Below are 26,895 nucleotides of genomic sequence, written 5' to 3'. Positions count from 1 at the left end.
TAAAAACACTTTCTACTTGTAATTATGATTCATTAAAATCGTTCTTGACGTTATGTTTCAATTATGTCTTCATTAACGTACTTTCTCTATAAAGTATTATAAAGTTATACAGTCTAATACAACTTATGTTTGTTAAACATGTATGAAATTAATATAACTTCTTGATATATCCTCTTCTACGAAAATTTTTAATAAATCTCTAGATTTATTTAAGATTCAAAGAAGGACTATACTCAGATCTCCTATATCATATATATACACATATATATACTCATATGTATACGCTGAATTTTACCCCTAAGACTATAATCGTATATATGTACATACATATAGTATCATATCCGTATATTGCACATCTTTACTTCCCTTTTATAGCTTTAAGCTTCTTAACATCGTAATTACAGAATTAATATTACTATCATCTTAATTATAGATTTAGTACTACTATTATCTTAATAATAATCACCGTTAATTAAAATCTTCGTTGTTGTACAAAATTTAGTTCCCCTTTATACAACCCTCATATTAGCAAATACTTAGCTATTCAGAAAATTATTGAAACGCGTGAAAAGCAATTTTTATATTACGATTCTTTATATTACGATTAAAACGAAATCAAACGCGTATTTACGAGATTCATTCCACTCGTTATTACTTATCATTTTCATTTCGCGCTATCCACAATAACATATTATTTCTCTAATTTATATCTCATGCGAAATTATCCAAAGTACCAATTAAAAATTCCATCGAATCGACCAGCAAACAATCGTGAAAATTCAGCCGACGATAAATTCCCTCGTAATCTCGATTAATTCAAACGTCATTCTACTCACTCGGCAACATAATATATCATCCAATTACATTAACTGAATCCATTGAAATCTCTTTATCGGCGTACAATTCGCGAAATTCTAGCCGAACATTCCGTTGAAAATTTGCCGGCAGCCGCGCAGAAATCCTTTGTAGCATTCGCACGAAAATGGGTCCTGGCAGCATTCCATTCTGTTCCCGTCCTCGCACGCGAATTCCGGTAAAAATTTTCAAACGTAGCGTCGCGCGGACCGAACATTTCGAAGCTAACGCGGTTTGCATGATTGCAAGTTAATGCGACTTCCCCTGCCACTTTGGAACTTCCTTTTTTCCGGTAAAGACTCGAGGAATAATTTTTCATCGGAAGGCAAAGCGCTCGCGCATCAGGCAAAGGGCTGGTTGGTGGAACCGAGGCGCTTCAATTTCACTGGCTTTCGGGCACGACGACCTAGAAACGACATCCAGTCACATCCACAGTGAGCATTTATCCCGGAGATTCGGTGCTTTCTTTCATCCTCACCAACGTCTTGACAGTTTTCGATCGAAGCACGTTCGTCGGCTCGAACCACTTCCACGGATCCCCTGCTCTGTTTTTCGTTTCTTTTCCTCTCCTCACTTTCCCCGATCCTCTTCATCTTCGCCTTTTTCGTCCTCTCTATACCTCACCTAACCCCCTTTGTTTTTTGTAGATCGTCCAGGAACATCGTATCTTGTATCTTTGTTCGTTCTTGGATTTCTTGATACGTAAGGGAGCTGACTTCCTTCGGGAATTTTAGTTGGTAGTTCTAGGGGAAGTTACCCGAGGTAAAAAGGTAAGAAGTTAGAGTTCAAACTCGTCTAGTAGATCAGTTCTTCGATTCTTTCGAGAGCGTCAAGATAGCTGAGTTAAGTTAAAGGTGTATTTTATTTGGACTTTGCGACTTTCTGTGAAGTATTTCTCTCTTTCTCTCTCTCTCTCTCTTTTTCTCTCTATCTCTCTCTCTAGGAAAAGGGAATTACGTTTGTAGCGCGATCAGTTTCATGGTAAATACGTACTATCTCGACTCGCACATGATCTGACTGCAGGTAAATTGCAGCAAGTTTGTTGTTAGAAACCGAGCGTTTCTAGTTTCGATTGATTGCTCCTGCTTACGTCGTGTTTTGGAATAATGGATGGTGCAGGAGTGTGCTAATTTATAAGATGAATGTATGGTCAGCCACGTGTTAGAATACATACAGCCACATGTTACATGTATGTATAGTCTACTAAAACAATATTTCTTTACGAAATCCTACATAAATCTTCATAATATGATACAATGTAATATAATATAATGAATGAAACGAGAGTTGCTAAATTTCTGAAATTTCTTCTAATTACACGAATCTTGAAAAACATTAATTAGTCTATTAAACATTACATCGTAGCCTCACTTTATGTTATTGCATGTATTACTATTAGAAACAACTTTTGAAGAAGATACAATCCCTTTTCTTAATAATTTTCTTCAAATTTTTCGCTTCATCGCCAATGTCCTCGCTTACTGGCAATTGTTTTCTAAAAGATGGTCCTTAATTCTTAGTCAAACATGCTGCCACTCTATGTACGATCCTTATAACCGTTACAACTGTTCTTCTTCTTATTATTAACATCATTGTCGTCGTTAATAAAATAAATTATCTAAACGTACAGCTTCAATTGCTAAAACTAAATACATTGCCTCGTTATTACAAGATAGAACACAACGCGTTAAAAATGGTTTCACTCATAAATCTGTAGCCGAGCCTAAATCATGCGATAAAACCAGTTCACCTCGTTATTTCAGTCGAATGGATTGGTATCGGTGAAGCATGTAAGTACTGTTCAAGCATATCGTTCGCAAAATGTCTTGGCACGCCATGCTGGCTAGCGCTATCGTCAATAAATTTTCATCTCTCCAGATGTTTCTTGTCCGGTACATGCATCTGCCCGTGGTCCTGGGTCGAGGAAAAGGAGATCCAGAAATTCCAAGAGAGAAAGAAAGAGAACGAGGAGAAAAACTTTGTAGAGCAGAAGGCTCCTCGAAGACCCGCTGAGCGACATGGAGAGTTTCCGATTGTGCTCCGTTCGCGAAGCTTCACGTTCGAGTGCTTCCACTTTTCCTCGATCAAAGTCCTGCCCAGTCCTTATTTCTTTACTTACCTTCTATCTCGAATATTCCTGCCTCCGATTCTCCTTTTCCTGTCTCTGACTGTCTTTTCGTTCATCCTTGTTTCGATCCACCTTTCGACGCTGAAAAACGTGGCTCGTAGTTTTCTTTTAGATTAAAGAGCCAGATTAGAACGTGCGTTGTTTTTTCTGCTTCCTTTGTACGTTACGCTTTTATCGCTTTTCCATTGGCATGAAAGAATTTTCTTTGTACCTGAGCTTTCAGACGTTTGTCTTCAACCTCTGTAGTTCTTCGGCGAGGGCAAATGTATATGTCGATCGTAGTTTCGACACACAGAGATTTATCGTATCACGCAGAGATTAAAAGGTCGTATTCCGAAGGATTACGTCTATACACAGTCCTCGAAGGATCGATGAATTTTCATATCTTGCATCGTGACGGTAATCGTATCACTAGGAAAAACTATACTCCTCGGTGAACGCTCGATTTACGCGAGAATTCGTGTTTCCGTTTATGGATGCTTCGTTTCCCGTCGCTTTGAACTCGCAACGACCAATGCCCCGCAATTACAGCGTTAAATTCGTTTATATCGTTTGTAATAATAATTGTAACGTTAAATTTACCATGCAACATGCCATCGGTTTTCGATTACGCGTAATTATTCCCATGATTATTTGGATGTATTATGATTTAATTTATATTTGCCAAACATTTCACGAACAAAGACTGTACATAGATAGCTCGATCAATCGAGCTGCGTCTTTCGTTCCATAAATAGCCTTTCGCCGCAACTTTGTTCGCGTGGACTATTAATATACAGAACAATTTTTAAACGGATGAACTTTTACGAATAAAATACCTGCATATTTTTCATACCAACAGTTAGATTGTTCTCCGTGGTAAAAAATATGAAATTATCAAATGGTTGGATTTCAGAACAAATACGACGTGAATAATAACCATCGTAGCTTGACAACTCGAACGCCAGCTATTTCCCAGCTTCTAGAAAACGGATCGAGATGGAACATATTCTATTTTCTTTCCCGGATACTAAGATATGGAACAGAGAAAATCCCAGGAAAACTTGTTCGGTAGTTCTTACATGATGCGAGTATAAGCAGGCAAACAAACAGACAGACAAAAATTGAAAGAACTAGTCTTCTGGACACGATAGCTTATGAACTGTTCCTGGATAACTGTTTTTCTGTTATTCAATATACAGACACGATCCTTCTACTGTTTTATTATTATTATATATAGATTGCTAGATAGTTGGAGAATTTCTGGCATTTTGGACGCACGTCGGTGTATACCTACATGTTTTGATTTTCGAAATTTTTACTGTTTAATTTACCTTCGTGAGTATAAAATACTGATTCCTTAATTGTAAAGATATTTCTATATCTGATTTTCATAAATCGTATTAAATAGTTTAGGAATAGTCTTGCTCGATATTCGTACGTTGGCTAGTAGAATGAGTCCTTCGCGACAGACACAGTAGTATTAACCAATCGTTAGTTTCCAGAGCGTCGGAAAAACTGTACGATCTCTGTTACGTACAACTGGTTGTAACGAAGAGGATAAAAAGAAAGACTATGTTGTATATCGCGATAGAAAAAAGAAATATTTTTTTTAAAGATGACAAACGGGAGTCATGATTATTGCGATTATACATGTATATATGCTACTTAAATTTCCAAGTATTCTACACGCTGCAAATATTAAATGTAAAGTAACAATTTAAATAAGCGATATAAGCTTATAATTTAATTTACACGAACTTTATGTATTCACGTTAATACGATTAAAAAGATTCTGCGTTTCTAAACAAAAGTTCGTCGATGTAAAATAAAATTTATACTTTTTATAACAACTCTCCGTAATGAGTAAAAAGCTAAGGTATCTCTATCGAGATAAATGAAAAACTCACCGATATTCAGGAGTAGGGCAGGCCTGTGCTACGCAGACTAACGACGTTGATTCATCTTGCGCGACGTGAACAACGCCAGAGTTTTCAAGAATCACCGGCGGCATCACCCCTCTGTGATCTACAAAAAAGGAAAAAAAAAGAATCGTTCGAGAGAGGGTCGATTAATGCGGCGGGTAATTGGAAAAAACCTCGGCAATTTCCTGACGATAAGAAAAATCGGCCTGTCCACCGGAGTGAAAATTACTACCTGCTATCCTTACGTTGGCCACGGAACTCACTACCACTTGTCTAGTGAGACGATGCATCGTTCGACATCTGTAGCCGTGTATTTGATCGCTGAACTCCAGGCTGTGGACCAGAAGTTCCCCGGTTGGTAAAAGGTGAAACTTCCCATCTGCAACGCAAATGATGAAAAAGAGGTTTATGCCTTTGTATCATTTATTGCCTCTTATCGTCGTAGTTTCTCGTTACGTTATATTATATATCCGCGTGTTACGCGTATTCTATACACTTTTCATAAATACATGAACATGCGTAGTCTAGTTATAATAATTTGTAGCAATAAATTTCAATTTATCAGACACTAAACAACGATATCCATTAATTTCAACGATCTATAACAACGATCGTTCGTAGTAAAACAATTACGATAATTTCAGCTATAGATCGAATGAAACTCTCTTTTCAGAAACTGTTGCGAATATTCTCGATACGAAGTATAACATCGGAGTCGCCATACGTTTGGACGCAATTCGCGTCCGAAAGCTTTCATCACGACCAGAACATGACCGGGCTATCTACTAGACGTTTTGCAATCCGGAAAACGGGGATGGTTATCTTCCCCGCGGTGTTAAACGCGATTATATCGTCCCCGGAGCAAATAGCTCCACGTTCGGTGAATTATTTAACGCGAGATACGATAGATAGTGGGATTCGTGATACGTTGCAGAGCATCCTCTGCGAGACACTCTTTCGCACATGGCAGAAATATAACGAGGAATTTTCTAATCTCCGTATTATTCGTAACTGGCGTGCGTGGCGATAATTTATAATCGACGTCGACGTTTCTCAATAAACGTGGCAAGCGGATTCGGAATTACCTTTGATAACTACTCTGTGCCATCGATGAACGAGCTATCGCCAACGTTTCGTGATATTTTCGTCGGTGAACCGGCGAACGGTTTTACCGTAACGATAATTATGCTAATTCCGGGATTTCCAGCGCCTGTTCTGGGTGACTGGCGGAGGTACTACCTGGCCGTTCTTGCCCTGCTCGGCTTAAGCCAGTGCTCGTTCCTTAGATAAGCCCGAGCAACGTTAATGACGGTAGTTATCCTAAACATTCGCAGTCGTTTTACGAAAACCCCTATTCACGTCCGGATATCTTTAACATGGCTTTCGAATATGTGATTATCTTGCACGAAAGAGGTCGTTCTTCCATTAGTTCTCGTCTTTCTTTTCATTCCTTTTTCCTTCCACGTTGTCCGGAGCGTTTTTCGCTCCTCGTTTTTATTGAGATATGTACAATTTTATGTGCTAGACAAAATTGGCCGCGTAGTAGTGACACACGTACGAGAATATGAATGTGTGGAAGTATGTGCGTACACGGCATCTCGTCGGTTCCGTCGGCAGTGTGGTATGGAAGATGGCGAGACGAAGAAAGTGTTGAGATGCGTGCAAATGTATATCGACGAAGATCTTGGAAATCGTTTATTAAATAAATCTAAAACTATTTTAACATGAATTCTAAGTGTAACCTTGGTGTTCCTTTACTTTGTATGGAAGATGGCGAGACAAAGAAAATGCTGGGATGCGTGCAAATGTATATCGACGAAGATCTTGGAAATCGTTTATTACATAAATCTAAATCTATTTTAATATGAATTCCAAGTGTAACCTTGGTGTTCCTTTACTTTTGTATGGAAGATGGCGAGACGAAGAAAGTGCTGAGATGCGTGCAAATGTATATCGACGAAGATCTTGGAAATCGTTTACTAAATAAATCTAAAACTATTTTATCATGAATTCTAAGTGTAACCTTGGTGTTCCTTTACTTTTGTATGGAAGATGGCGAGACAAAGAAAGTGCTGGGATGCGTACAAATGTATATCGACGAAGATCTTGGAAATCCTTTACTAAATAAATCTAAATCTATTTTAATATGAATTCCAAGTGTAACCTTGGTATTCTTTTACTTTTATTTCGCCAATTAAGATCCACGATTCTCAACAGTTTTCATTCTGTTTCTCGTTGCTTCGTTGGAATCTTGCATGGCGAATCGATGAAGATTTTTGCAAGTAATCGCGCGTTACTTATCTCCGTGTTTGTTGGCCCCGCTAACGAAATTTCTAGCCGCGCGTAGTACACGCTACCTCCGTATCCCTATCCAAGATTCTACGTTATTACGTCTACGTTCGAACGCAAATTCGGCTACGAGACATTAGCACAGCTAAGACCGGCAGAGATAAGCGGTCCTGCTAAATAGCGATTGTCGGCCAAGTCAGCCGGCTTGGATGGGTTATGTAGTTTCGGTATCACACTCGATGCTACTACCTATACCCTGTCCTCTCGGATCTATTCAACGTAGATAGACTGCGTATGTACGTGACCATGTACACGATGTACATACGCGTATGTATGCACGAGACGGAGGAGGCTGCCTCGAATTACGTGCAGTCTGACCATAGCGCTATTAGTAAGATGGATATGTTACGCTTACAGAAATATAGCGACTATAGATGGGGAACAAAGGCGGCTTAATATTATATAGGCAGCAAGAAATACGGGATTGCTGCTTGTGAGAGAGTTGCTGTAGAGGCGCGAGAGAATGGTTAAATGCGTTGTGAAGTTAAAAACGGTAAGTAATTTGACGAATTGTAAAGTTTATTCAAGGGGTGAAAAGATATTCGCGTAACATCTGCGTGGAAATTAATTAGTTGTGGTTGTAGGAAGGTATAAGAGGGATGATCGAATAATTGGCAGAATTTTAATATCAATTAGGTCAACAGAAAGATGTCTATATAACGTCCAAGTATAAATTAATTGTTTCAGGGTATGGAAAGCTAGGGGAAGGATGATCAAACAATTTTTAAAACGTTCGCGTTCCACGTGCATAAAATTAATTGTTTTAGGATATAAGAGATTATAAAAGAAATAGTTTATAGAATTTTAATGTTTATTAGATGGATAAAAAGATACCTGTACAATATTGGACGAGCGATAATGCGATATTTATCAAATGCACATATAAAACGGTGAACTATTGAGAAACGCATGAAATAATAATGATCGTGTTCTGGAAAAATAAAAAAAAAGAAACGCAATCAAGAGAAATGCAAAGGAAGATCTCTCTTTCAAAGATAAAATATCTGCATTCAAGTTCGAATGATTCATTCAGTTGGCCAGTTACACTGAAATCCCTTTCCTCCTCTGTTTTAATACATCATGTTAACCTTTTTATATTATTTGCTGTTCGAATGCGAGCAATTAATTCGCGCAATTTCCCGTCGATTTCTCTGAAAAACCATCGAAACGAACACTTTCGTTTAATCGACGCATGTTAAATTTGCGCGCTCCATTTACAAACTTTTTCTGTTCTATTCACCAGCACTATTTTCTGTTCGAACGTTTGGATTAAATTACAAACAAAAAGGACAGGAAGAAAAGATAAAAGAAAAGAAAGGAGGGACACAAAATGAGAGAAGGAGAAATAAAGAAAATTAACAACACGTTTGCACGCTGAAAACAATGAAACGCGGAACCGTATTGTACCAATACCGTTTTGTCAATGTACGCGCGCACTTTTAACGAGTCGTAAGCATCAACTTCGCAAAGGCATGTAACCTTTTTTGAGAGCCGTGCGTTCAAACAATATCGTTTCACGAAGACGATTCTATCGGCGAGCTCGTACGCGAAGCAATTAAAACTTTTCGCTCGTTTCGCGCGACAATTTCGTGCGTGTTCGCGAATAAACGTTTGACAATCCTCTTTGGAAAAACGTTGGCTTGTCAAAGAATTCGTGACAGTGGACATGGCGGTAATCCTCACGCGACTGTGTCTGCACACGTGTACAGTGTACATGGATGAAATATGTACGTGGAATTAATTGCGGGCTGATCCTGATAGATGTATAGGGATAGATTTAATGGAAACGTACAGGATATAACGTTTATAGGGTCATTCAGAATTAAAGGAGAAAACGCAATGAAAGAAGGCTGGCAAGTTCTTGTTCGAGCTTCTGTGCGTTCTTTAACCCGAAGTTGCTAGTTTCTGATATATTATGATAAATGGAGACTGATGATATTTATGCAAATTCATGTTTTTATGAGCATAGTATCTTCGGATATTTTATGCATCTTTACATATTATGTGCACTTTCCACGTGTTTACTTTCAAAGTTTCTCGTAAATTGGCATAAATAAAGTAGCGACGAATGAAAACGATTAATTAAAAAGAGCTTTTCAAAGTTGATACGTTGAATAATTGAAGTTTGTGCGGAAAGGTTTTTCATCTGACGGTATAAGGAATCAGGTGAAAGGCAAAATATTTTTTAACTGGGAAATAAATCGAATTGTATATACAAGTGAACATTTTCAAAATACCTTCAGTTTGGAAGATAATGTTGTTCCGTAGATCGTGAACTGCGAAATACAGTTACTGGTTTAGCAAAAGCCCGATGCGAACTAATTTTTATCAAACCTGCAGCAAATGTAACAACAATGCGAAAACATTTTTGAAGTAGCGCACATTTGTACAAAATTATTTTATTGTATTTCATTTTCGAATGAATTTCTAGAGAATTTAATTGTTTACTTATCAGATCGCATCTTGCACATGTTTGTATTGTTTCGATTTGTATCGAAAGCATTATGATTCCGGACGGAAAATGGAATTTCCGTCTAGCGAGTTTAGACGAACGACGGAAGCGGAACACAACAGACAAAAGAACTCGGTGAAATTTAATTTCTCGAGAACATTCGGAACGCTGTACACGTTCCTGTCTCGATTCGAATGATATTGTAGATCTTGCACTGGATTTGTTACATTCCTCTTCGCACGGTGTTTACAAAGACCACAAACGTGGGCTGCGTTTGTGACAGGAAGCAATTAAAAGAAACGGAGAGTTTTTTTTTTAATATATTGCTTTTTATATATATTTTAAACATATGAGAAGCTAAGTACAATAATTAGAACAATAATGGACGATTTTATGTCTGCCTTTTAGAGATTATGCAGAAATTCTGCCTGTTCGAGATTATCACGTCGTCTTTTATTATGTACATTATCGAGTAGCCCACTATATTTAATTTTATATTACTTACTATACTTAATTTTACGCTATACATTATGGAAACTCAGAATAGAAGAAAGAAGAACAAAGAAAGCAAAACGAGCGAAAATTTAAAGAGATGAAATACGAGTCAAAAGTTAGAAACGAAATGTTTAAACAAGACTATACAGATATAACTTTCTATTTAGGTTTATAAACAAAAATTTGTAGTTTATGTACTATTACTCGATATAATGGCAATCCTAAAAAAGGACGTTATTCGCTAGAACTCGTAATTGGAACAAATAACATTTGTCAGTTAAGATTGTCGATATCCAATTAAACAATTTTATTTTCAATATTATATTTCCTATCGGAAAGTATACTTCGATGCGATATTGGTGAATTGGTATCAGAAATAGTCGGCACGACACATCGTAAATATGGAGGAACGAAGACATTATTCGCGACACTTTGATCTGTAGCGGTTCCCCTTGGATATTAACCACATGGGTGCCTTCCGTCAGAACATCACTTCCAAAGCATGTACGTACTTCCCTGTACATATAGTTTCGCGTCTTTCAAATATATTTTCTGCATTCACTATTAAGTATTTTGCTATCTAAAATAGATAAACTTTATACCAAATATTATAAAATTTTAAGATCACGGTATCGATGCATTCGACAAAATCTTCATCTTATATTCTTTCTAAGCGACAGCATTTTAGTTCTACTGAAACGTATAATTATAAATCTTTCGACTTGTCCATCAATGTTTACTAAATCCAAAAATGTTGTATTAGAAACCTATAATATGTCGTTGATTAGAGATGAAAGATATCTTTACCAATATACTTTACCAAACAAAACACTTTTCTCTAAATATGTTCTAACCAACGAGAGCGAGAAAATTTAATATCCTAACATATCCCTTTCTCTAAATAAATTTTTATTGGTCGATAAAATTCCTTCTACGTACTCGTCTATTGCAAATACAATAAATTAACGTTTCACTTTTAATTTAATAATAGTCGATGAAGAAGAAGTATTTTGTTCTAGAGCTATTTCGTTTAACAGGCTACATATGTACAATCTGATTCGAAATGAAGTATCGATTTTCGATTAATTTCTATTTCCATCGCGTAAACCAATTTATTTCTACGCCAAATTCTCGCGCAAATGAGACGGATCTATCGACGATAGTCGATCTCCGTAGACGGTTTAATAGCTAAAGCGCGTTATAGATCAGTAGGAATAAAGACAGTATCATTGACAGTCGCTTAATCCATGGCGGTGCCTTCCGCATTTACCCCCCAAATGCTTTCCATCAGTCCCAATTCCCATAATGTCTCTGCTATATGGTCTCCGATTCCGTGAAATAGACGATTCGTTTCGAATGTTTGCATGTCGAAGATATGGGTTTCTAAATAGCTATGCTGACAAGTGCGCTAACAGACAATACGTGAAACGTGCCAAGAATCAAAAGAGATTCGGCAAATTGGTATGCTCAAAGCGTAGGTTAGAAAATTTTGTGCCAGTAAATCCTGAGGAATACGAGAATTTGATCTTCCATCTCACCTGTTTTAAATTCTCTGATATAATTAAATTCGTAATATAATCGATGTTTGCTTAAATTTATCTTCGGTAGTTTCTGATGAATCCTACTCTCATTGTTCATACGAATATTTATAAATGGTCAACCTTTTACCTTTTAATTTCATCGAGCTGCATTAACAATGGGTTTTGTTCGAAGACACGTTCTTTAAAGTTTCAATTTGCATCGTCGGTCGACTACTCGCTGAAGGCTAATTAACTTTTTCAGAAAATCGATTTAACGAATACGTCGTCAGATATAAGGATCACTAAGTTTTAAAGAAACAGCATCTTAGAAGTATTCTGAGCGCTGATAGTATCGTAAAAAGAAATTTTAACAAGGAGGAGGAAGCATAAGAAGGGAAGAAATTATACCAGAAAGCCGAGTGGGAAGACCAGGAGGTTCGTTAAAAACAAAGCTATATGCAGGGAATTTTATGTATCACGCGATAACAGGGACGGTTCACGGTGTGCCAATATCTTCTCGTTGAGGGCGACGTGTGTTTTTACTGTCGTCTTTTTTCCATGGTCGTATAAAAGTTACGCTATCCCGTCGTTCGTCGCTCGAAAACCGAACGACGATGGTCGTTGGATACCAGCCAGCTCTGTATTTTTTCATCGACTCCCGTTATCGCCGGGGAATATGCTTTTCTCAATGTTCTGTGTAATTATAAAATTTGTCCAAGCACCGAGAGTTGACGTAACGTGGAACGAACTGATTTCAAGATCTACGTATGTCGGTCGAACGTTCTTTATTCCTATCGCTCGATACAATGTACTATACTACATTTGATGGTCCTGACAGTTTGCCAGAGCGCGTGTCCACCAAAATCTAAACAAGAAGAAGTCTAAACGAAAAGAACAAACCAGACGGAGCAACAAGACGAAAAATAGGCAAGTAGAAGGGAAATAATTATCAGTGAGATGAGTAAGGTAAATCGCGGAAAGATTGCAAGACCATACTCAAACGGCATTAACAACGGCGTGTCGCGTCCAATTAAAAGGATTACTAATTAAGCTTACTAATTAATAGCGCGCGAACCGACGTGATATTACGTTTTAATTACCGGGTATCATCTTTTTCAATACGTGTCGTCACAGCGACAGAATAGTAAAAGAAAGAAGGAGAGAGAGAGAGAGACAGAGACAGAGACAGAGACAGAGACAGAGACAGAGAGACAGAGGCTCGGGAAAAAGCAAGACCAGCCGACGACGTTCTTAAATCCAATTAATTTCTACGACTATTAATGAGCGAGTCGCTCGACCGTTACGAGGTCGATGTCCTCGACGATCTCTCCGCGACCTACAGCAACGCCGCGGGACGGTGATGCAAGATTATTGTGGATATTAAATTTCACTGTACCGGCCGGTTGTACGCCCGTGGCCGGATATTAAATTTTAGTCCTAGTAAGCAATGCCACCAGCCGGCTATTATACCTCGTGCTACCTTCTACCTACGTGAAAATCGCCCATACAACCTTTGCCATCTCCGCTCTCCTTTCCTATACAGTATCCTCTCTTTCGTCTCAGTGTTTCCCTGTTCTACCGCACGAACGTGGCCGTATAATTCTTCTTGTTTCATGCTTTGTGCTTCGTACACCTATCGGTTGTGTGTTGCTGCATCTGCGCCAATGGAATGTCTCTTGGGCTTTTATTACCACCTCCTACCACACGAGCGACCGCTACGCGGAATATTACATTTTGGTAGATAGGCGAAATTATCGATTATATGATAGCGCGCTGCTTTTCATATAGAATAATAGCGTTCGGGAGCGGAGACTGCCGCAAACTCAACCAGCGCGGCTATTAGCCGTACATATTCTTCCTGGTGTATACACTCTCGCGCGGCTTTTCAAAGAGAGGATGGTTTTTTTGTTTAGATAATGGTATCGTCGAGAATGGATTATTGTTAACGCTGGTTTCTAATCTTAATTGGAAGAAGAGCGTAGAAGCGTCTGTAGAATGGTACATGGAAGATTATAGATAAAAAGATAGAATAGCAAAATGTATGTAATTATGTTCCTTTCTCGATAAAACTCAGTATTAATTTTGTCAAAAATCTCTACATGTATTTTAGTAATTGTAGTGAAATGTCTGTAATTAGTCGTTTCAATTTTGTCTGAGTTGGTTTAATTCAATTTTAAAGCTTACAATATTTGAAGTGAAAACTATCTCATTGAATATATCCTCGAGGTATTCTTTTACTGTACCGTATGTATAAATCCTTTACCTGTTGATGGATATCATCGAACGTGGTTATCAAGTATCACTGCATATCTTACGTAAGTCATATTATTTTTTTATTAGTACCTTGAAAAGATTCTAACCAGATTAGGACTGAACGTACCTTTGAACGATTCGAATACGCTACGATATCTTCTCTTCGACTACTGCGAGTACAAAACGAAAACAACTATGTAAAAAGGGAAAATCTCTTACCTCCTTGTAGAGAAGGATAAATGTAGAACGATGGTTCCTGCAACCAGGACACCACGCGCACCAGATCTTTCACGAAACTAGGAACGACACATCGTAACACCGCGGTGCAGCCCCTCGATGCACCTCCGATCACCTCCACGTCGACTTTGTATGCTTGGGCTACCACTGTGAACAAATAAACGTAAAGTTACATTTGCGGTTGTACACAATTCCAGTGGAAAGATTTATGGCTGTAATTTTGCTTGGTAGACACAGACACAAAGTTATACTACTAAAATAAATTAAATAATAGACGAAGGAAATAAACTAATATTAAAATAATATTCTCCATCGATAAACCAACTTTTCAAGGAAACATTTCTACATATGGATATAAATATGGATATAACTACAAAATTCAAAAGCGTTAAAATTCCAGTGGGAAGATTTATGACTGTAACTTTAGTTGGTAAACACAGAGACAAAGTTATACTACTAAAATAAATTAAATAATACACGAAGGAAATAAACTAATATTAAAATAATATTCTCCATTGATAAGCCAACCTTTCAAGGAAACATTTCAACATATGGATATAAATACAAAATTCAGAAGCCTCTAAACGATTAACATACTAAGTTTTCAGAACAATAACTCGAATTTATCAATAAATTAATATGTAAATTAACGTCGTATGAACTAAATAATCGTATCTAAAAATATATTAGACCCAATTTCTTTTATCCAAATCGATTGATATCATAAGCATATGATCCTTAACGATCGCTAAGAGATTCATAAAAGTTCTCCCCTATTTCCCATCGTTTCTCCTCGGACAAATTCAATTCACGAAGTTCATATCATCGCTACATACTACTACTACAGCGTAAGTATTACAATTCTACGTTATCCTACCGATTGGAATATTTTTCTCTAAATTCCATAATTGCAAAACGTTCCCGACAAAACTGATCAATGCCGACGGCAAACAATTTTACTGTTGTTTAAATCAGAACCTTCAGCGAACAACCTTAGCAATGATTCAGAGAACAATCTAGAGTTCTATTAATCCAAACTTTCGACCCAGTGCTACTCGCGTTGAAAGGGTGCCGCGGAGCGATAGTTTGCGTCGATGGTAATTAAAACGTTACGTTACACGCGTCGCCCTTATCCCTCGTTCACTCGCGTAACGTATACATTGTACACATGTACGTAGACTTATATACAGGGTGTCACGTCGTTACTCGTCGTCGACAATCGGGTGAATCTCGACGTCGACGTCGGGGAAGCGGCGAGGCGTGAGGCGACGCGAGCGTAACGAACGCCTCGTCCTCGACGTCTGCCGCTCGTTTTTCTCCTTTCCTTTTTTGTTTCTACCGTCGCCCAGCCGCTCGAGAGGCACTATACTCTTCCGGAGATTTTATTTACGTGGAAATTCCAAGGGCGACGGCCAGCGACGCTGCAACCGGTTCTGACACGCCGACGCGACGTGGCGACGCCGACGAACGTTCTCTTCCTCTCGCGCCTTTCGTCCCTGTAACACGCTGAATTTCTTCCTCCCATCGTTTTCTTGCGTTGCAACCTTCCGTCCAACGAAGAAACTCGTTCCCTGTTTCCGTCAACACCTTTTTATCTCTTCTCTTCGCTTATTGTCGCGTTTTCGCTCGGTAGTCGCGTCTTCAGCGTCCTGCCACGTTACCCATATTACGATATTTCATCAATTTTTCAAAGGATTCGAATTTCCTCGCAATTCCCTTCTCTTGCTTTTTCGCGTCGAATGTTTAACGTGTCCCTGGAGAAGCTAATAACGCGCTGATCGAGCGACGCGAACTCGACGCTGCAATAGAGATTCTTCTGGAAATGAAAACACTTAAACGCGACGGGCGTCGAACGCGATTCGAAATTGGAATCTCGCTGTAGCTGGCGAAGGATGCGGGTTACACAGAGAAACCCGCGCGGTGTGATTGCAGCGCGATGGGGGTTAGGTCGTTTGATCGGAGAGAGGAATTTTTTCGGTTCGATCGTCGTTCGCGTTGTTTCCACTGCAGATGAAGGCAGATACCAGTAAATGTGGGTTACGCGAGTAGAAATTGTAGTGTCGCGTTGATTATCGTACGCCGAGGTCAATTAAATTTTTTATTGTTGCAAACAGGGAAATTGATATCGGGGATACTAAATGATAAAGTTGATCGATGTAAAATAAAGCAATTGTCTTTTTTGTTTGATTTATTTCATTTTTTATTTGATAGTTCTTCGTGTCAAGTTAAAAATGTATCGTCGATTTCAAGCTCCCTTTCTCGTTAGATGACTGACGCGTCACAGAGCCTTCTAGGATTCGTTCGTAACTCGCGTTGTTTAAATTAAAGCCCAAAAAGAAGTAGAAATAAGTGGATATTTATATGATTATAAACAGTATGAAAAATTCGTACTCAAATAATATTTTCGAATCGATAATTTTATCGTTAGAAACGCAATCAGAAAAATGCGACTACGAACTGTTCTACTTTGAAGTTAGACGCGTTCTTCGTATGATATTGCGTTAAGAATTAACTTTAATAGCAATAGTTAAAAAAGATCGTGCGAATGTAAGAAGTAGATATAAAAATCAAGACGACACGGGGAAACGAAACTATCGTTGTTTTGGCCATCGTGCATCGGTGAAACTAATAGTCAGAAAGAGATAAATATTGAGAAAATTAGATGACAAAGTCAAACGATAAAATAAAAAGAAGTAATTTGCGTGTCTAGCGTATTTAATTTCCCTCGTTTCTTAACTTCTTTCTCGCGTTAATTTTAAACTGTACTGTTAATTGAAGATAATGAGTATGGTAATCCGATACAACGTCTGGTGAGAAATGCAGTAGATTGAACGATTAGTTCACGTAATAGCCCTCCTATAGTTAAACAGATTGCACTGTTGCTTATGTTGGTCTACAGCTATTTGCATATTCAAATTGGGCAAATAGTCTTTGTATTACGTTCACTCGCCCAAGACGTGTTTTGCCTAAGGTATGATACAAATTCCAGGGTCTTTACGACACAATGTCAGCAACAGTGCGATCCTTCGACAAAAATATAGTTAGTTACATCAAAAATGTAGCCCTTGCGTTCATTAAATCGTATTCGTCGGAATTTTATTTCGTTTAAAAAAACGGAGTTGAGACTTAAACTTAAAATCTAACTTAAAACGTTAAAATCTAAACAAATTTTTTTACAAGGTACAAAATATAAATAAGAGTAACGGTAGGACGCAAACGTTGAAAGTTTTTTGATCTATTTTCTTCTTTCAAGTCTTTCTTCCACTCTCGCGTGATAAAATTACTGTTTCAAATTATTAACATTAGCTATAATCGAAGAATAAAATTTTGAGGAAGATTCGAGGTCTCGAAACCGAGTCTCAACCTTGACGTACCAATGTAGTCAAAGTCAAAGGATCTGGAACTTCATAACACGCGGTCTAAGATCCCCACAGACCAATCTCTGGATCGTGTAATCTCTACAGTTTCAGAGACGTGAAACACATCAAAATCATGCCAGAGGTCTCAAGATCTCGACTTCAATAGCCGACAGTTAGGAAACTCGCTAAAGCAAATTCCGAGATCAATAAGATCGAGAACCTAAGACTTTGAACATCTATTACGACGTAAAAGAATGCGTTTCGAATGCTAGATCCTGATTTCTAATTAATCTTAGATCCCTGATACGCGAGCTTATATCTTCACTTCGAATTCTACTCTTCGAATCTTAGATTTCCGCCCTCTTCTGGAAGCACATCTCCAGAAACTAAGAAGTGTCGTCTCGAACGCAAGATCTTACGTTTATAGGTAGTTCTGGTAAAGCTTAAAAGCATTCTGTAGCGTGGCTGCTGTTGGTGGTTTAAAATATAAACTTTTAAAGTTCTCTCTGCGATGCTAGGGTCAAACTTGGCGAGCTTAATAATTGTATGAAACACTATGAAACTCGAGGTTCTACGTGTTTAAGGTTGGACTTGCTGGATGTCATGTTCCACGTGTGAGTAAAAAATTAGAAGTCTTATGATCTGAGACTATGAAATTCGAGGTCCTCCAAAAACTCGGTACGCGTTTGCACACTGGTACATTCGCCAGCTACGACACGCGTTCTCGAAATTCTCCACTTAACTACTTTTTCCTACGATATAGATATCGCGCATCTTCTACTATCCCGACACCTGAAAGTTAAATAGCAAGTCGATCGACAAGCTGAGAACGAAATGAGTTTGTTTCTTCCGCGTTTCTCTCTGCTCTTCCCCCACTTTTCTTTAATTACAGCGTTACGCACATTCTCATCGATCGATGATGACGCGTTTCGCTTTATCCCGATTCGTCCTAAATCGCTTATGTCGTCCTTAACGCAGGAAGAACGCTTCTTCTCTCGGGATACACGCGACAATAACGACGAATCCAATGAAACGAAGCGAAACAGTATCGATACGACGTTCTTGCTGTTTCTAGGTTTCCTTCGATCCTGAACGATGCAATGGGCTGCGAAAACTTCCGATTCGGATCAGTGGAGCCAGTTCGGGATAGAAATTTCTTTTGTTAAACTGAAAGCAGGAAGTAAAGTTTTAATTAACGGCCACACGTCCCGGCCAGAACTTTATAGCCGCGAGGGAGTAGTTGGCAATCCTGAAAGCGTCGGCCGACCTCGCAGCTGCCACGGATTTGCATTCAGATTGCATTTTTTTTCCTCTTTCTCTTTTTTCCTCCCCTCCTTTCTCTCTCTCTATCTCTCTCGATCTCTCTGTCTTTCACTCTTTTTTTAAAGAGGTAATTACACTGAGCTCCACACGGAGAAAGCCTGGCCGCGTCTCATCTGCATCCGGCCGGGTTTAAAACATCCTTCGTCAGGACTTGCCTGGATTCCGTGTCTTGCCTCCTTCGAGGAACAAGACCAACGCATCTCCTAATGATTTTTTAATTGCTCCTCCTATTCATTCGAACGCCCCCGGCGCAATCAACGCTCGTTTGCATCGTGTTCTTTCGCTCCGCATAAATTGTAGTTGGTTGTTTAGATTTTGCTGTTCATGTTGGACGTCGTATCTTGAACAATGTAGATGGACTTCTACGTCGAAGAAACGGAGAACAAATTTGAGACTATGTGTTAACAGAAACATATTCGAGCAGCTGGCAAACCGCGAATCATGCTCTTCTATCATGTCAATTATAAATAGAACATTGACTTTTTTAGTAGTCAGGTGTTAGTTATGAGCGTAAGATTTTTGTCTCAAGAAATGTCTTCTGTTATCTGCTACGTAACGAACAAATGAAACGATTCATCTACCATTTCCTCAATAGCGCTACCATTTCCTCAATAACCTACACATATCACGGAATTTATCTTCTATCAGCAACGATACAGATAGATTAAAGATTTTTATTGCAAAGCTTGTGTCGCGACAGAGAAACGTTGACTTGAACTAGAGTTTTAAGGAAGAAGGACAATAGATAACGATAGAAGTGTAGAAAATATTGAGAAAGTAAGATCGAGAGAAAATCTGCTCGTACTTGCGAGCTAGTACGTCACGTGTGTAAGTATTTCCGGCGGTGTGCAAAGGCGAAAGGTTGACTATAGAAGAAAAGGCAAGCGGTACAAAAGAAGACGCAAGAATTCCAAAGATATCTAAAGAAGTAGATCAGAAAGTTGGAAAGAAAGAGACGAGGAAGATGTTTCCGCGAGATTGCGCCAGAATCCGATGCTAGCGGTGTAACATTATAAATAGCCAAAAGTCATTTATTTAACAGGAAAAATAATTCCTTGCAATCCGAACGACGTTTCATATTTTATTCCATTTACAATTCAGCTGGTTAATATCCAATAAGCTAATTCCAGAATCTGTTCGTGCTTGGATGTTTTAATATCTTTGGAGCGAACAACGTATCTTCATCGATATATTTAAATTCTGTAAATTCGTACTTTTACAAGTACAACTAAAGAAACTGATAAATAGAAATTTATTATACGTACTTTTAGATTATTATATACGTCCTCTACGTCCCTGCATTTTAAACCCATTGACGTACAAATAAAACGGAATTTGATGCGCCTGAAGAATACTATTAAATCTGACTCAACTGAACGGTTACATGCAAGCTCAAAAACAGAATATTTTATTTCGAAATTTACATTGCTGTATAATATTCAATCGAGTTGATATATAATGTTAATGGACACTAATTAAGTAACGTTATAAAATAATAAATTAATAATTCTATAAAGTATGATACATTTCAAAACATTTTCGAATATGTAGAGGAACTAGACGTTTCTTCACTAGACAAGTTGTGTCGCTTCTTATATTATTTTTTAAGCACACATGGCATCTCTTTGCAGCATGTTCTTTTTTATTAGTCGAAGGTATATGTTCAGGAAAATTATATTTAATTATAATTACCTAAATTACCTAATTACCTAAAATTATAATTACCTAAAAATATTTTACCTATAGCCGAGTTGGGCACTCACTTTGTGACGGTCTGTTCCGACGAATTGTGTAGCATATCTTCCGCGATATTCATTTTGTTATCGATACTGTTGCGGAGAAAGGAGGCGAGAGCATCTCGAACATTTAAAATAAAACAGAATCGATGCACGATTTTCGACGTCAGCCGGAAACAGTTCTTCACATTTCGGAAAAGTCAAAGTCTACAATGGCACATGAAATGGATGACGTCTTCCAGACGTCATTGTACACCAAGGAGTTAAATTTCTCACAAATGCGCAAATATCCCAAGTCTATTTTAACGCAAAAGAATATAATTTATATCTAAAACTACGAGGCACGGAATTAATCTGAAATATATTTTGAAGTGGAAAGTAATCGAACGAAACAGAATAATTCCTGGCACACGTAGAATATCGACTCTAGGATCGTAAAATAGGATTGCGAAGGATTAAATTGCCTCTTCGTTCCACTGAATAGAGAAACTCTCAATACCATCATACCCATTACCAGTAATTTTCTTACCTGCCCTGACCTGCACGTCACGGCTGAGCACTCTACCGACGGAATTGCTCGCCACGCATCTGTAGGCCGCGCTGTGCACATCCTGCCGGAACGCGGCAGCCGGAAACGGCAAAAGGACCAACGTGCCGTTCCTCAGCACCCTCCGCACTCCCGGTACGTCGTTCACCGGATGTCCGTCCGCGGTCGACCAATCGATGTTGGGCGGGGGACTTCCTGTCGCGGTACAGTCCAGCCAGGCGCCACTCGAATTCGAAAATTCCACCCTTGACGGTGGCTCGATCACGAAGCTTGGGCCACGTAAATGTGCGTCGAATCCATGACCACCCGCGGATGTCACCGCCGCGGCTGCACCTGCGAACAAAACGAAACGTTCAACGCTCGAAAATTCGCATAAATCTGCCGGCTGATTGCGGAAAAACGGCGCCGCTCGCTGAATCGTTGACCGCCCGACACGCGACAGTTTAATTGCGACGTAAATCCCGTCCCTTCTCCATTTTTGCATATTTCTCTCACCACCCTCTGTTCCGGGTCTCTGCTAATAAAACGCTTCGCGTTCACTCGTTTCATCTACGAGCTTTTCTTTCTTCCTTCGTGCGGATATTTCCGCCGTGATTGCGAATCTTGGCTTCGACGTCTGTCTGCAACGAGTGGAGTGCGGTTATCGATGGACTCGAGGCAGATTCAAACGCGCCAGGGCGCGCGAAATGCAAAGACACACGAAATAACAAAATGCAACAACGAGATATTATTTATCAGGAATCGTGGAACACGAAATGGATTAACGTCCATAAATTGATATTTCTCCAACTCGTCGTTCGCGTTACTCGTGCGCCAAAAATGACCCCTCTCGCGGTTCTTCGTCAAACGAAGAAGAAACTCACGTCGTGAGAACAAAATTTTGTTTCTGATTCGATAGCGCCGATCATTCCTAGTCCTTAGCCTATGCCAATATCGTTTAACATGTTTCTAGCAAATAAGCGTAGATCTCGATAGTTAGCGCGTGGTTTCATCGTAGAAATTCAAAGCAGTACGAAAGAAGCCAATGCTCGTGCAACGATTCCATATTGTTAAGTTTCGTTTGGAAATTTTCCGCGAGAAAAATTGGAAACGGTTGCGAGAGAAACAGAGGCGTGCGTTATCTGCAGATTATTCTTACGCGGATCGTAGATTGTGCCGTGGAACGCAGTTCGTCGATTTTCAGAACCGATTAAACGCTTCGGTTATCGCGATTGTCGAACGAGCGGTGGCCAGCACGTAACGGGCAAGTTATCCTACTCGAAGTATATCAGAGGGGCCGTACTTGGACATAATGCTTTGATCGGGGGTGCGAAGACACGAGTCAGCAAGTACTCGGCTCTTGCATCGTTAGAAGCCACTTCAGGCTAATAACTCCGGCCAGGCCACTCCCGCGACTCTGGAGTGTAGTTTAATTGTCGACGTTATTCGTACGCTACGGTAAAGAAACTACGAGCGAAGTTCTGTTCTAGGGGTGGATAGCTAATATCGTTCATTGCCCTACTCTTCCGCAACCCCTATTTCCTCATTCCATGAAACGATTCAAGATTGATGGTAACTATGTCGAATGACAAAAGTATTCGGACACTGTAATGTCCGAATAGATCGATCTGGGTTAACGGTAGAAATATCATGGCTTTTCCTTTCTCATAATCCTCTGAATCCTGTTACGATTCTTTAACTTTTTACGTCTCAATCTCGTTTTAGTTTCAACCGAGGGAAAGGCTTTTAACGTTTTACGATAAAAAGATCGTTAATATAAAATTGAAACGAGAAATCACGAACGTTAATAACCGTTCCTTCGTATTTTCCTTGAATTTCGGAACTTTTTTAAGGATAGAAAGATACGATTCGATCGGGAACAACTCAAATGTTAAGAGTATACCTTTGTTATGGTTAAAAAGCAATTACCGAACACAGCAGCAGAAGAAGCTTGATCTTTGGTTTGCGAGTAAAACGTCAGCCAAGAATGGTTGTGTCAGTGAAAATTACAATTTCTGCCTGTCTATTCTTTGTTGCGTTAATTCAGCATTTCTGTCTAATCCAAGAGATTGTTTATACGTGTACAGTTTCGTAATTACTTCGCTGAATTCTTTTATATTCATACGTTCATAAATATTTATGTAAACATCGACGCCGCGGTACTGATTAAAGTCATCTCATCTTTTTCAGATGTACCTTTCACTGAACTTTTAGAACCGCAATCTAACAGGCTTGAAAGATCAACACATCGATGCGTTGTTGTTCAAAGACGAAAATAAATTGCATAGCCATAAAGAGACGGAAATTACTTTACGAGGAACATCACAAAAATTTCCACAGAGAGGAACGTTATATTTTCCCAAGACTCGGTTCCTCTAGTTTTTGATAGACGGCGCATATGGACGAGGATAGGACGATAACGGCGATCAAAAGAAACCCTCGTTGGTTCGTATCCGCGCAGAATTCCGTTGGTTCGATTTTAACGAAGATCACGATTTCATAGCGGCCACTGTAGAAAGCGTACGTTCTAAAATTTGCGTATCGATCGCTGGCACGCTGGCCGTGTGGTCGTGTGTTAATTAAAAATTCATTTATCTTAAATTCAATTTCCTCTGACTACGAGCCAGTCGTGCTTGCTCACACACACACACACACACACACACACACACACACACACACACTTATATATATCCTGAATGAATGAAAAAGTGTCTAAAAAATTTATACCATGCAAGTAGAAAGAAAGTGGCGAGAAAAAGAAATGGTAAAAGTAACAAACAGAACGGGAACGCAACGGTAATGCAAAATTAATTCGTCTAATAAAGGCGTAATTTTTGAAGCGAAAGAGCATGTTCCGCCATTAAAAAGAAGCACCGCCGCTGGCTGCTCACGAGCGTACTGAAACCAGGAGATGGAACGATATTGCATATCTCTCTGGCATCGTCCATAAGTGAAGAGCGGTTCGGTGAAACGTGGAACTCATAACGACGCGACGTCCAAGGGAACGGACGTAACTCGTTTATAACGACATTTGAAGGAAGAAGAGGGATACAGAGAACGAGAGAGAGAGAGAGGGAAAGGGAGAGAGAGAGAGGCAGAGAGAGAGAGAGAGAGAGAGTTTTGAGTCGCGACCGAATTTCGTAATACCCGTTGCAGGATAGTATGCGCGTCGCATACAAAACACAAAGTATGCAAATCCTGGGTGCCGCGCGGTCGAATTGAAATCCCCGTAGTGTCCGGCAATTACAAACCGTCACGGTGACTCGCTTCCGGAATTGTCTCGAGCACTTAATTACTAATTCCAGCCAAGTATTTCGTTGGCCGGGGGCATCGCGTTGAATTACACGCATGGCACCTTACCCTCCGCTCGTTCGTTTTCCACGCGCATACATTATACACGCGAGTGTCACGATTAATGTGGACATCTCGACTTTGATGGACGGAACGTCGCACGGAATTGTTCGCTTCCGCGGTACAATTTTTTAATGGAAATTACGGCTGCGTTTTTTAATACTGTTTTCGGGCATTGGTTTTTAACAACAGGCGATATTAGCTTATGGTTCAATGGCGAGTCTTCAGGAATCCTTGCGCTGCAGTAACTTTCATCGGAGAATTTGTGGAAAGAAACGATCGCCCCGCGTTTTTTCTTTCTTTTCTTTTTTTTTTTTTTAGTTTTTTAGTGTACTCGACAGAGACAATTTTTTCAAAATTGATTTGTAAGTTTAATCCCTTCGCTATGTCAACTATCGAAGAAAATAGTTAGTTTAGACTACAACTTTAGAGAACCATGGTAATGTAAAGGTTCTTAGAAAGAAAAGGAATCATCTAATCCCATTGGACTAAACATTCTTTAAGTTATTCTACCACGTAAGTACGTTTAGCTGATTGCTCTGTTTTCGGTTTCTAATTAACGTATCCAGGAAATTACATCAATTCGCCGATTTGCGTTTAGTTGATCACCATATCGATGCAAACTGAATTTCATTACATTTAATAATCAACAATTAAATATGTAAATGGAATGGCTAATTAAGAATAGTACATAGCTATTGTTACATTATCATCACGCGCATATAACTATTCCTATAATATATACCAATATATAAAAGGAAATAAATATAACGCGAATCGACGAAATAATGGTTGGCTATATGCATATGCATCCTGAATCTATACGACCTAATTTAAATGGTAATTATTATATAATTGCGACATTAATACAAAGCTAACATTGGAAACAAAAAGCGTAATATTCTACTGCCGTGTTGGACGAGATTGGACGCTTTTAGGTTTAAATCGATTGAATAGTTCTCCTCATTGAGAAAAATTTAATAAAAAGTATACTCTAGAAGTATAATTGTATTACAAGTTTAGAATGAATATTCTAGAATTATACTGTGATCTCTAAATTATGGGAATGTATTGTACCATGTATTTGCGGGAATTTAAAAATTAGAAAAATGTCTGAAATACGTATAACACACAAAAAGATAGAAAATATGCAAAATAGAATATTCCTTATATTTCCAAGGTTATGAATTTGTTTGATCGAAACCGTTCGATGAAAATATTTTGCGATTGATTAATTTTGAATAAAGGGTTTCGTCGATTGATTTCAATAATAGCCTAAATATAAAAGAACTGATATATAAAATGTATAAAAAGAAAAATTAATATATATATATTCTGATCATGATTCTTGATTGTTCTCCTATAACGACAAGTACTTTTCTATCGACAAATTAAAAATTTAATATTGCACATCGATATTGGACGAGATTCGACGTTTTTCAATTACGTAGGGTAATTATGGAATTGTTAATTCGACGCGCGAATTTTTATCGCGCCCCGGCAGAAATTAAAATGCGAATTAATGGACGAGTTAAAAGGAACATTTGAATTTAATTGAGGAGAAGCGGCTGTGAAATAGCCGCGTTGGTTGCAAAGGGAACGTGTACAAGATGCTTTAAATCGAGAGAAACAAGGTGTTGTTCTTTTTCCCTTTTTTTTCTTTTTTTCGTCAGTTTAGTTGCAAAGAACTACGAATGGATGAGGAGCACTGGGAGGCAAAGAACGCGAACCTTTTTGCCATTTGACTTTACGGAGCATGAAGGAAATTATCCCATGCTGAAGCTAAGTATCACTAGCAGTCCGTAATATCCGTTCTTGTTAAGCTACTTTCCATTCTTTGCCATTTACGCTGCTGATAAATTATTTTAAGGTATCAGTTTTTACATTTTCTATTTATGTTACTATAGGTTTGTAAACAATGTTGCAAGCTTACAACGTAATGTAACATTTCATACGTTTGTGAAGCATTTTTTATTATAAAAATTTAGACTGTAACTTTTTATGTAATTTTAGTATGATCTTTTAAAGATCTTTTCAGGTGTACGATAAATGGACGAACCTAATTTTCCTGTGTTCCGTATTTCCTTACAAGTGCAATAATAAATTTAATATTCTACTATCCTTCTATATCCCACTTAAACAATGATATTTTCCTTTCTACGATTCTCAGAATCCTTTTATACACATAATCTTTTCAAGCAACATAAAGCTTCCTGTTCACCGAGCAATAACAACGTCATCTTCACCACCGTAATCTTTTTACACGACCGAGTAAACTGCGCAAACATTATAGGATAAATAAAACGACGTCGTTTGATAAATAAAATACAATATTTTCAATCTTTCAATAACGTAACCACTTTAACCATTGATCGATCCTAGGATTTCAATAAAGAAAATCTCATTA

General features: G+C 38.6%; 1 protein-coding gene across 1 annotated transcript in view; it reads right to left on the bottom strand.

Annotated features, from left to right (window-relative positions):
• Dscam2 (Down syndrome cell adhesion molecule 2) overlaps nt 1-21,642 on the bottom strand; it is a 49,605-nt gene extending 27,963 nt beyond the window's left edge. The window contains exons 1-4 of the mRNA XM_033350650.2: nt 21,141-21,642; nt 14,176-14,340; nt 5,120-5,266; nt 4,873-4,990 (exon numbers count right to left, since the gene is read on the bottom strand). Of these exons, the coding sequence (XP_033206541.2) occupies nt 4,873-4,990; nt 5,120-5,266; nt 14,176-14,340; nt 21,141-21,642 (932 nt within the window). The remainder of the gene's footprint in view (nt 1-4,872; nt 4,991-5,119; nt 5,267-14,175; nt 14,341-21,140) is intronic.
• Nucleotides 21,643-26,895: the final 5,253 nt, after the last annotated feature.

Source organism: Bombus vancouverensis, chromosome 2 (assembly GCF_051014615.1).
Source record: "Bombus vancouverensis nearcticus chromosome 2, iyBomVanc1_principal, whole genome shotgun sequence".
NCBI classification, from domain to species: Eukaryota; Metazoa; Arthropoda; class Insecta; order Hymenoptera; family Apidae; genus Bombus; species Bombus vancouverensis.
This window is presented reverse-complemented; position numbering and strand designations above follow the sequence as displayed.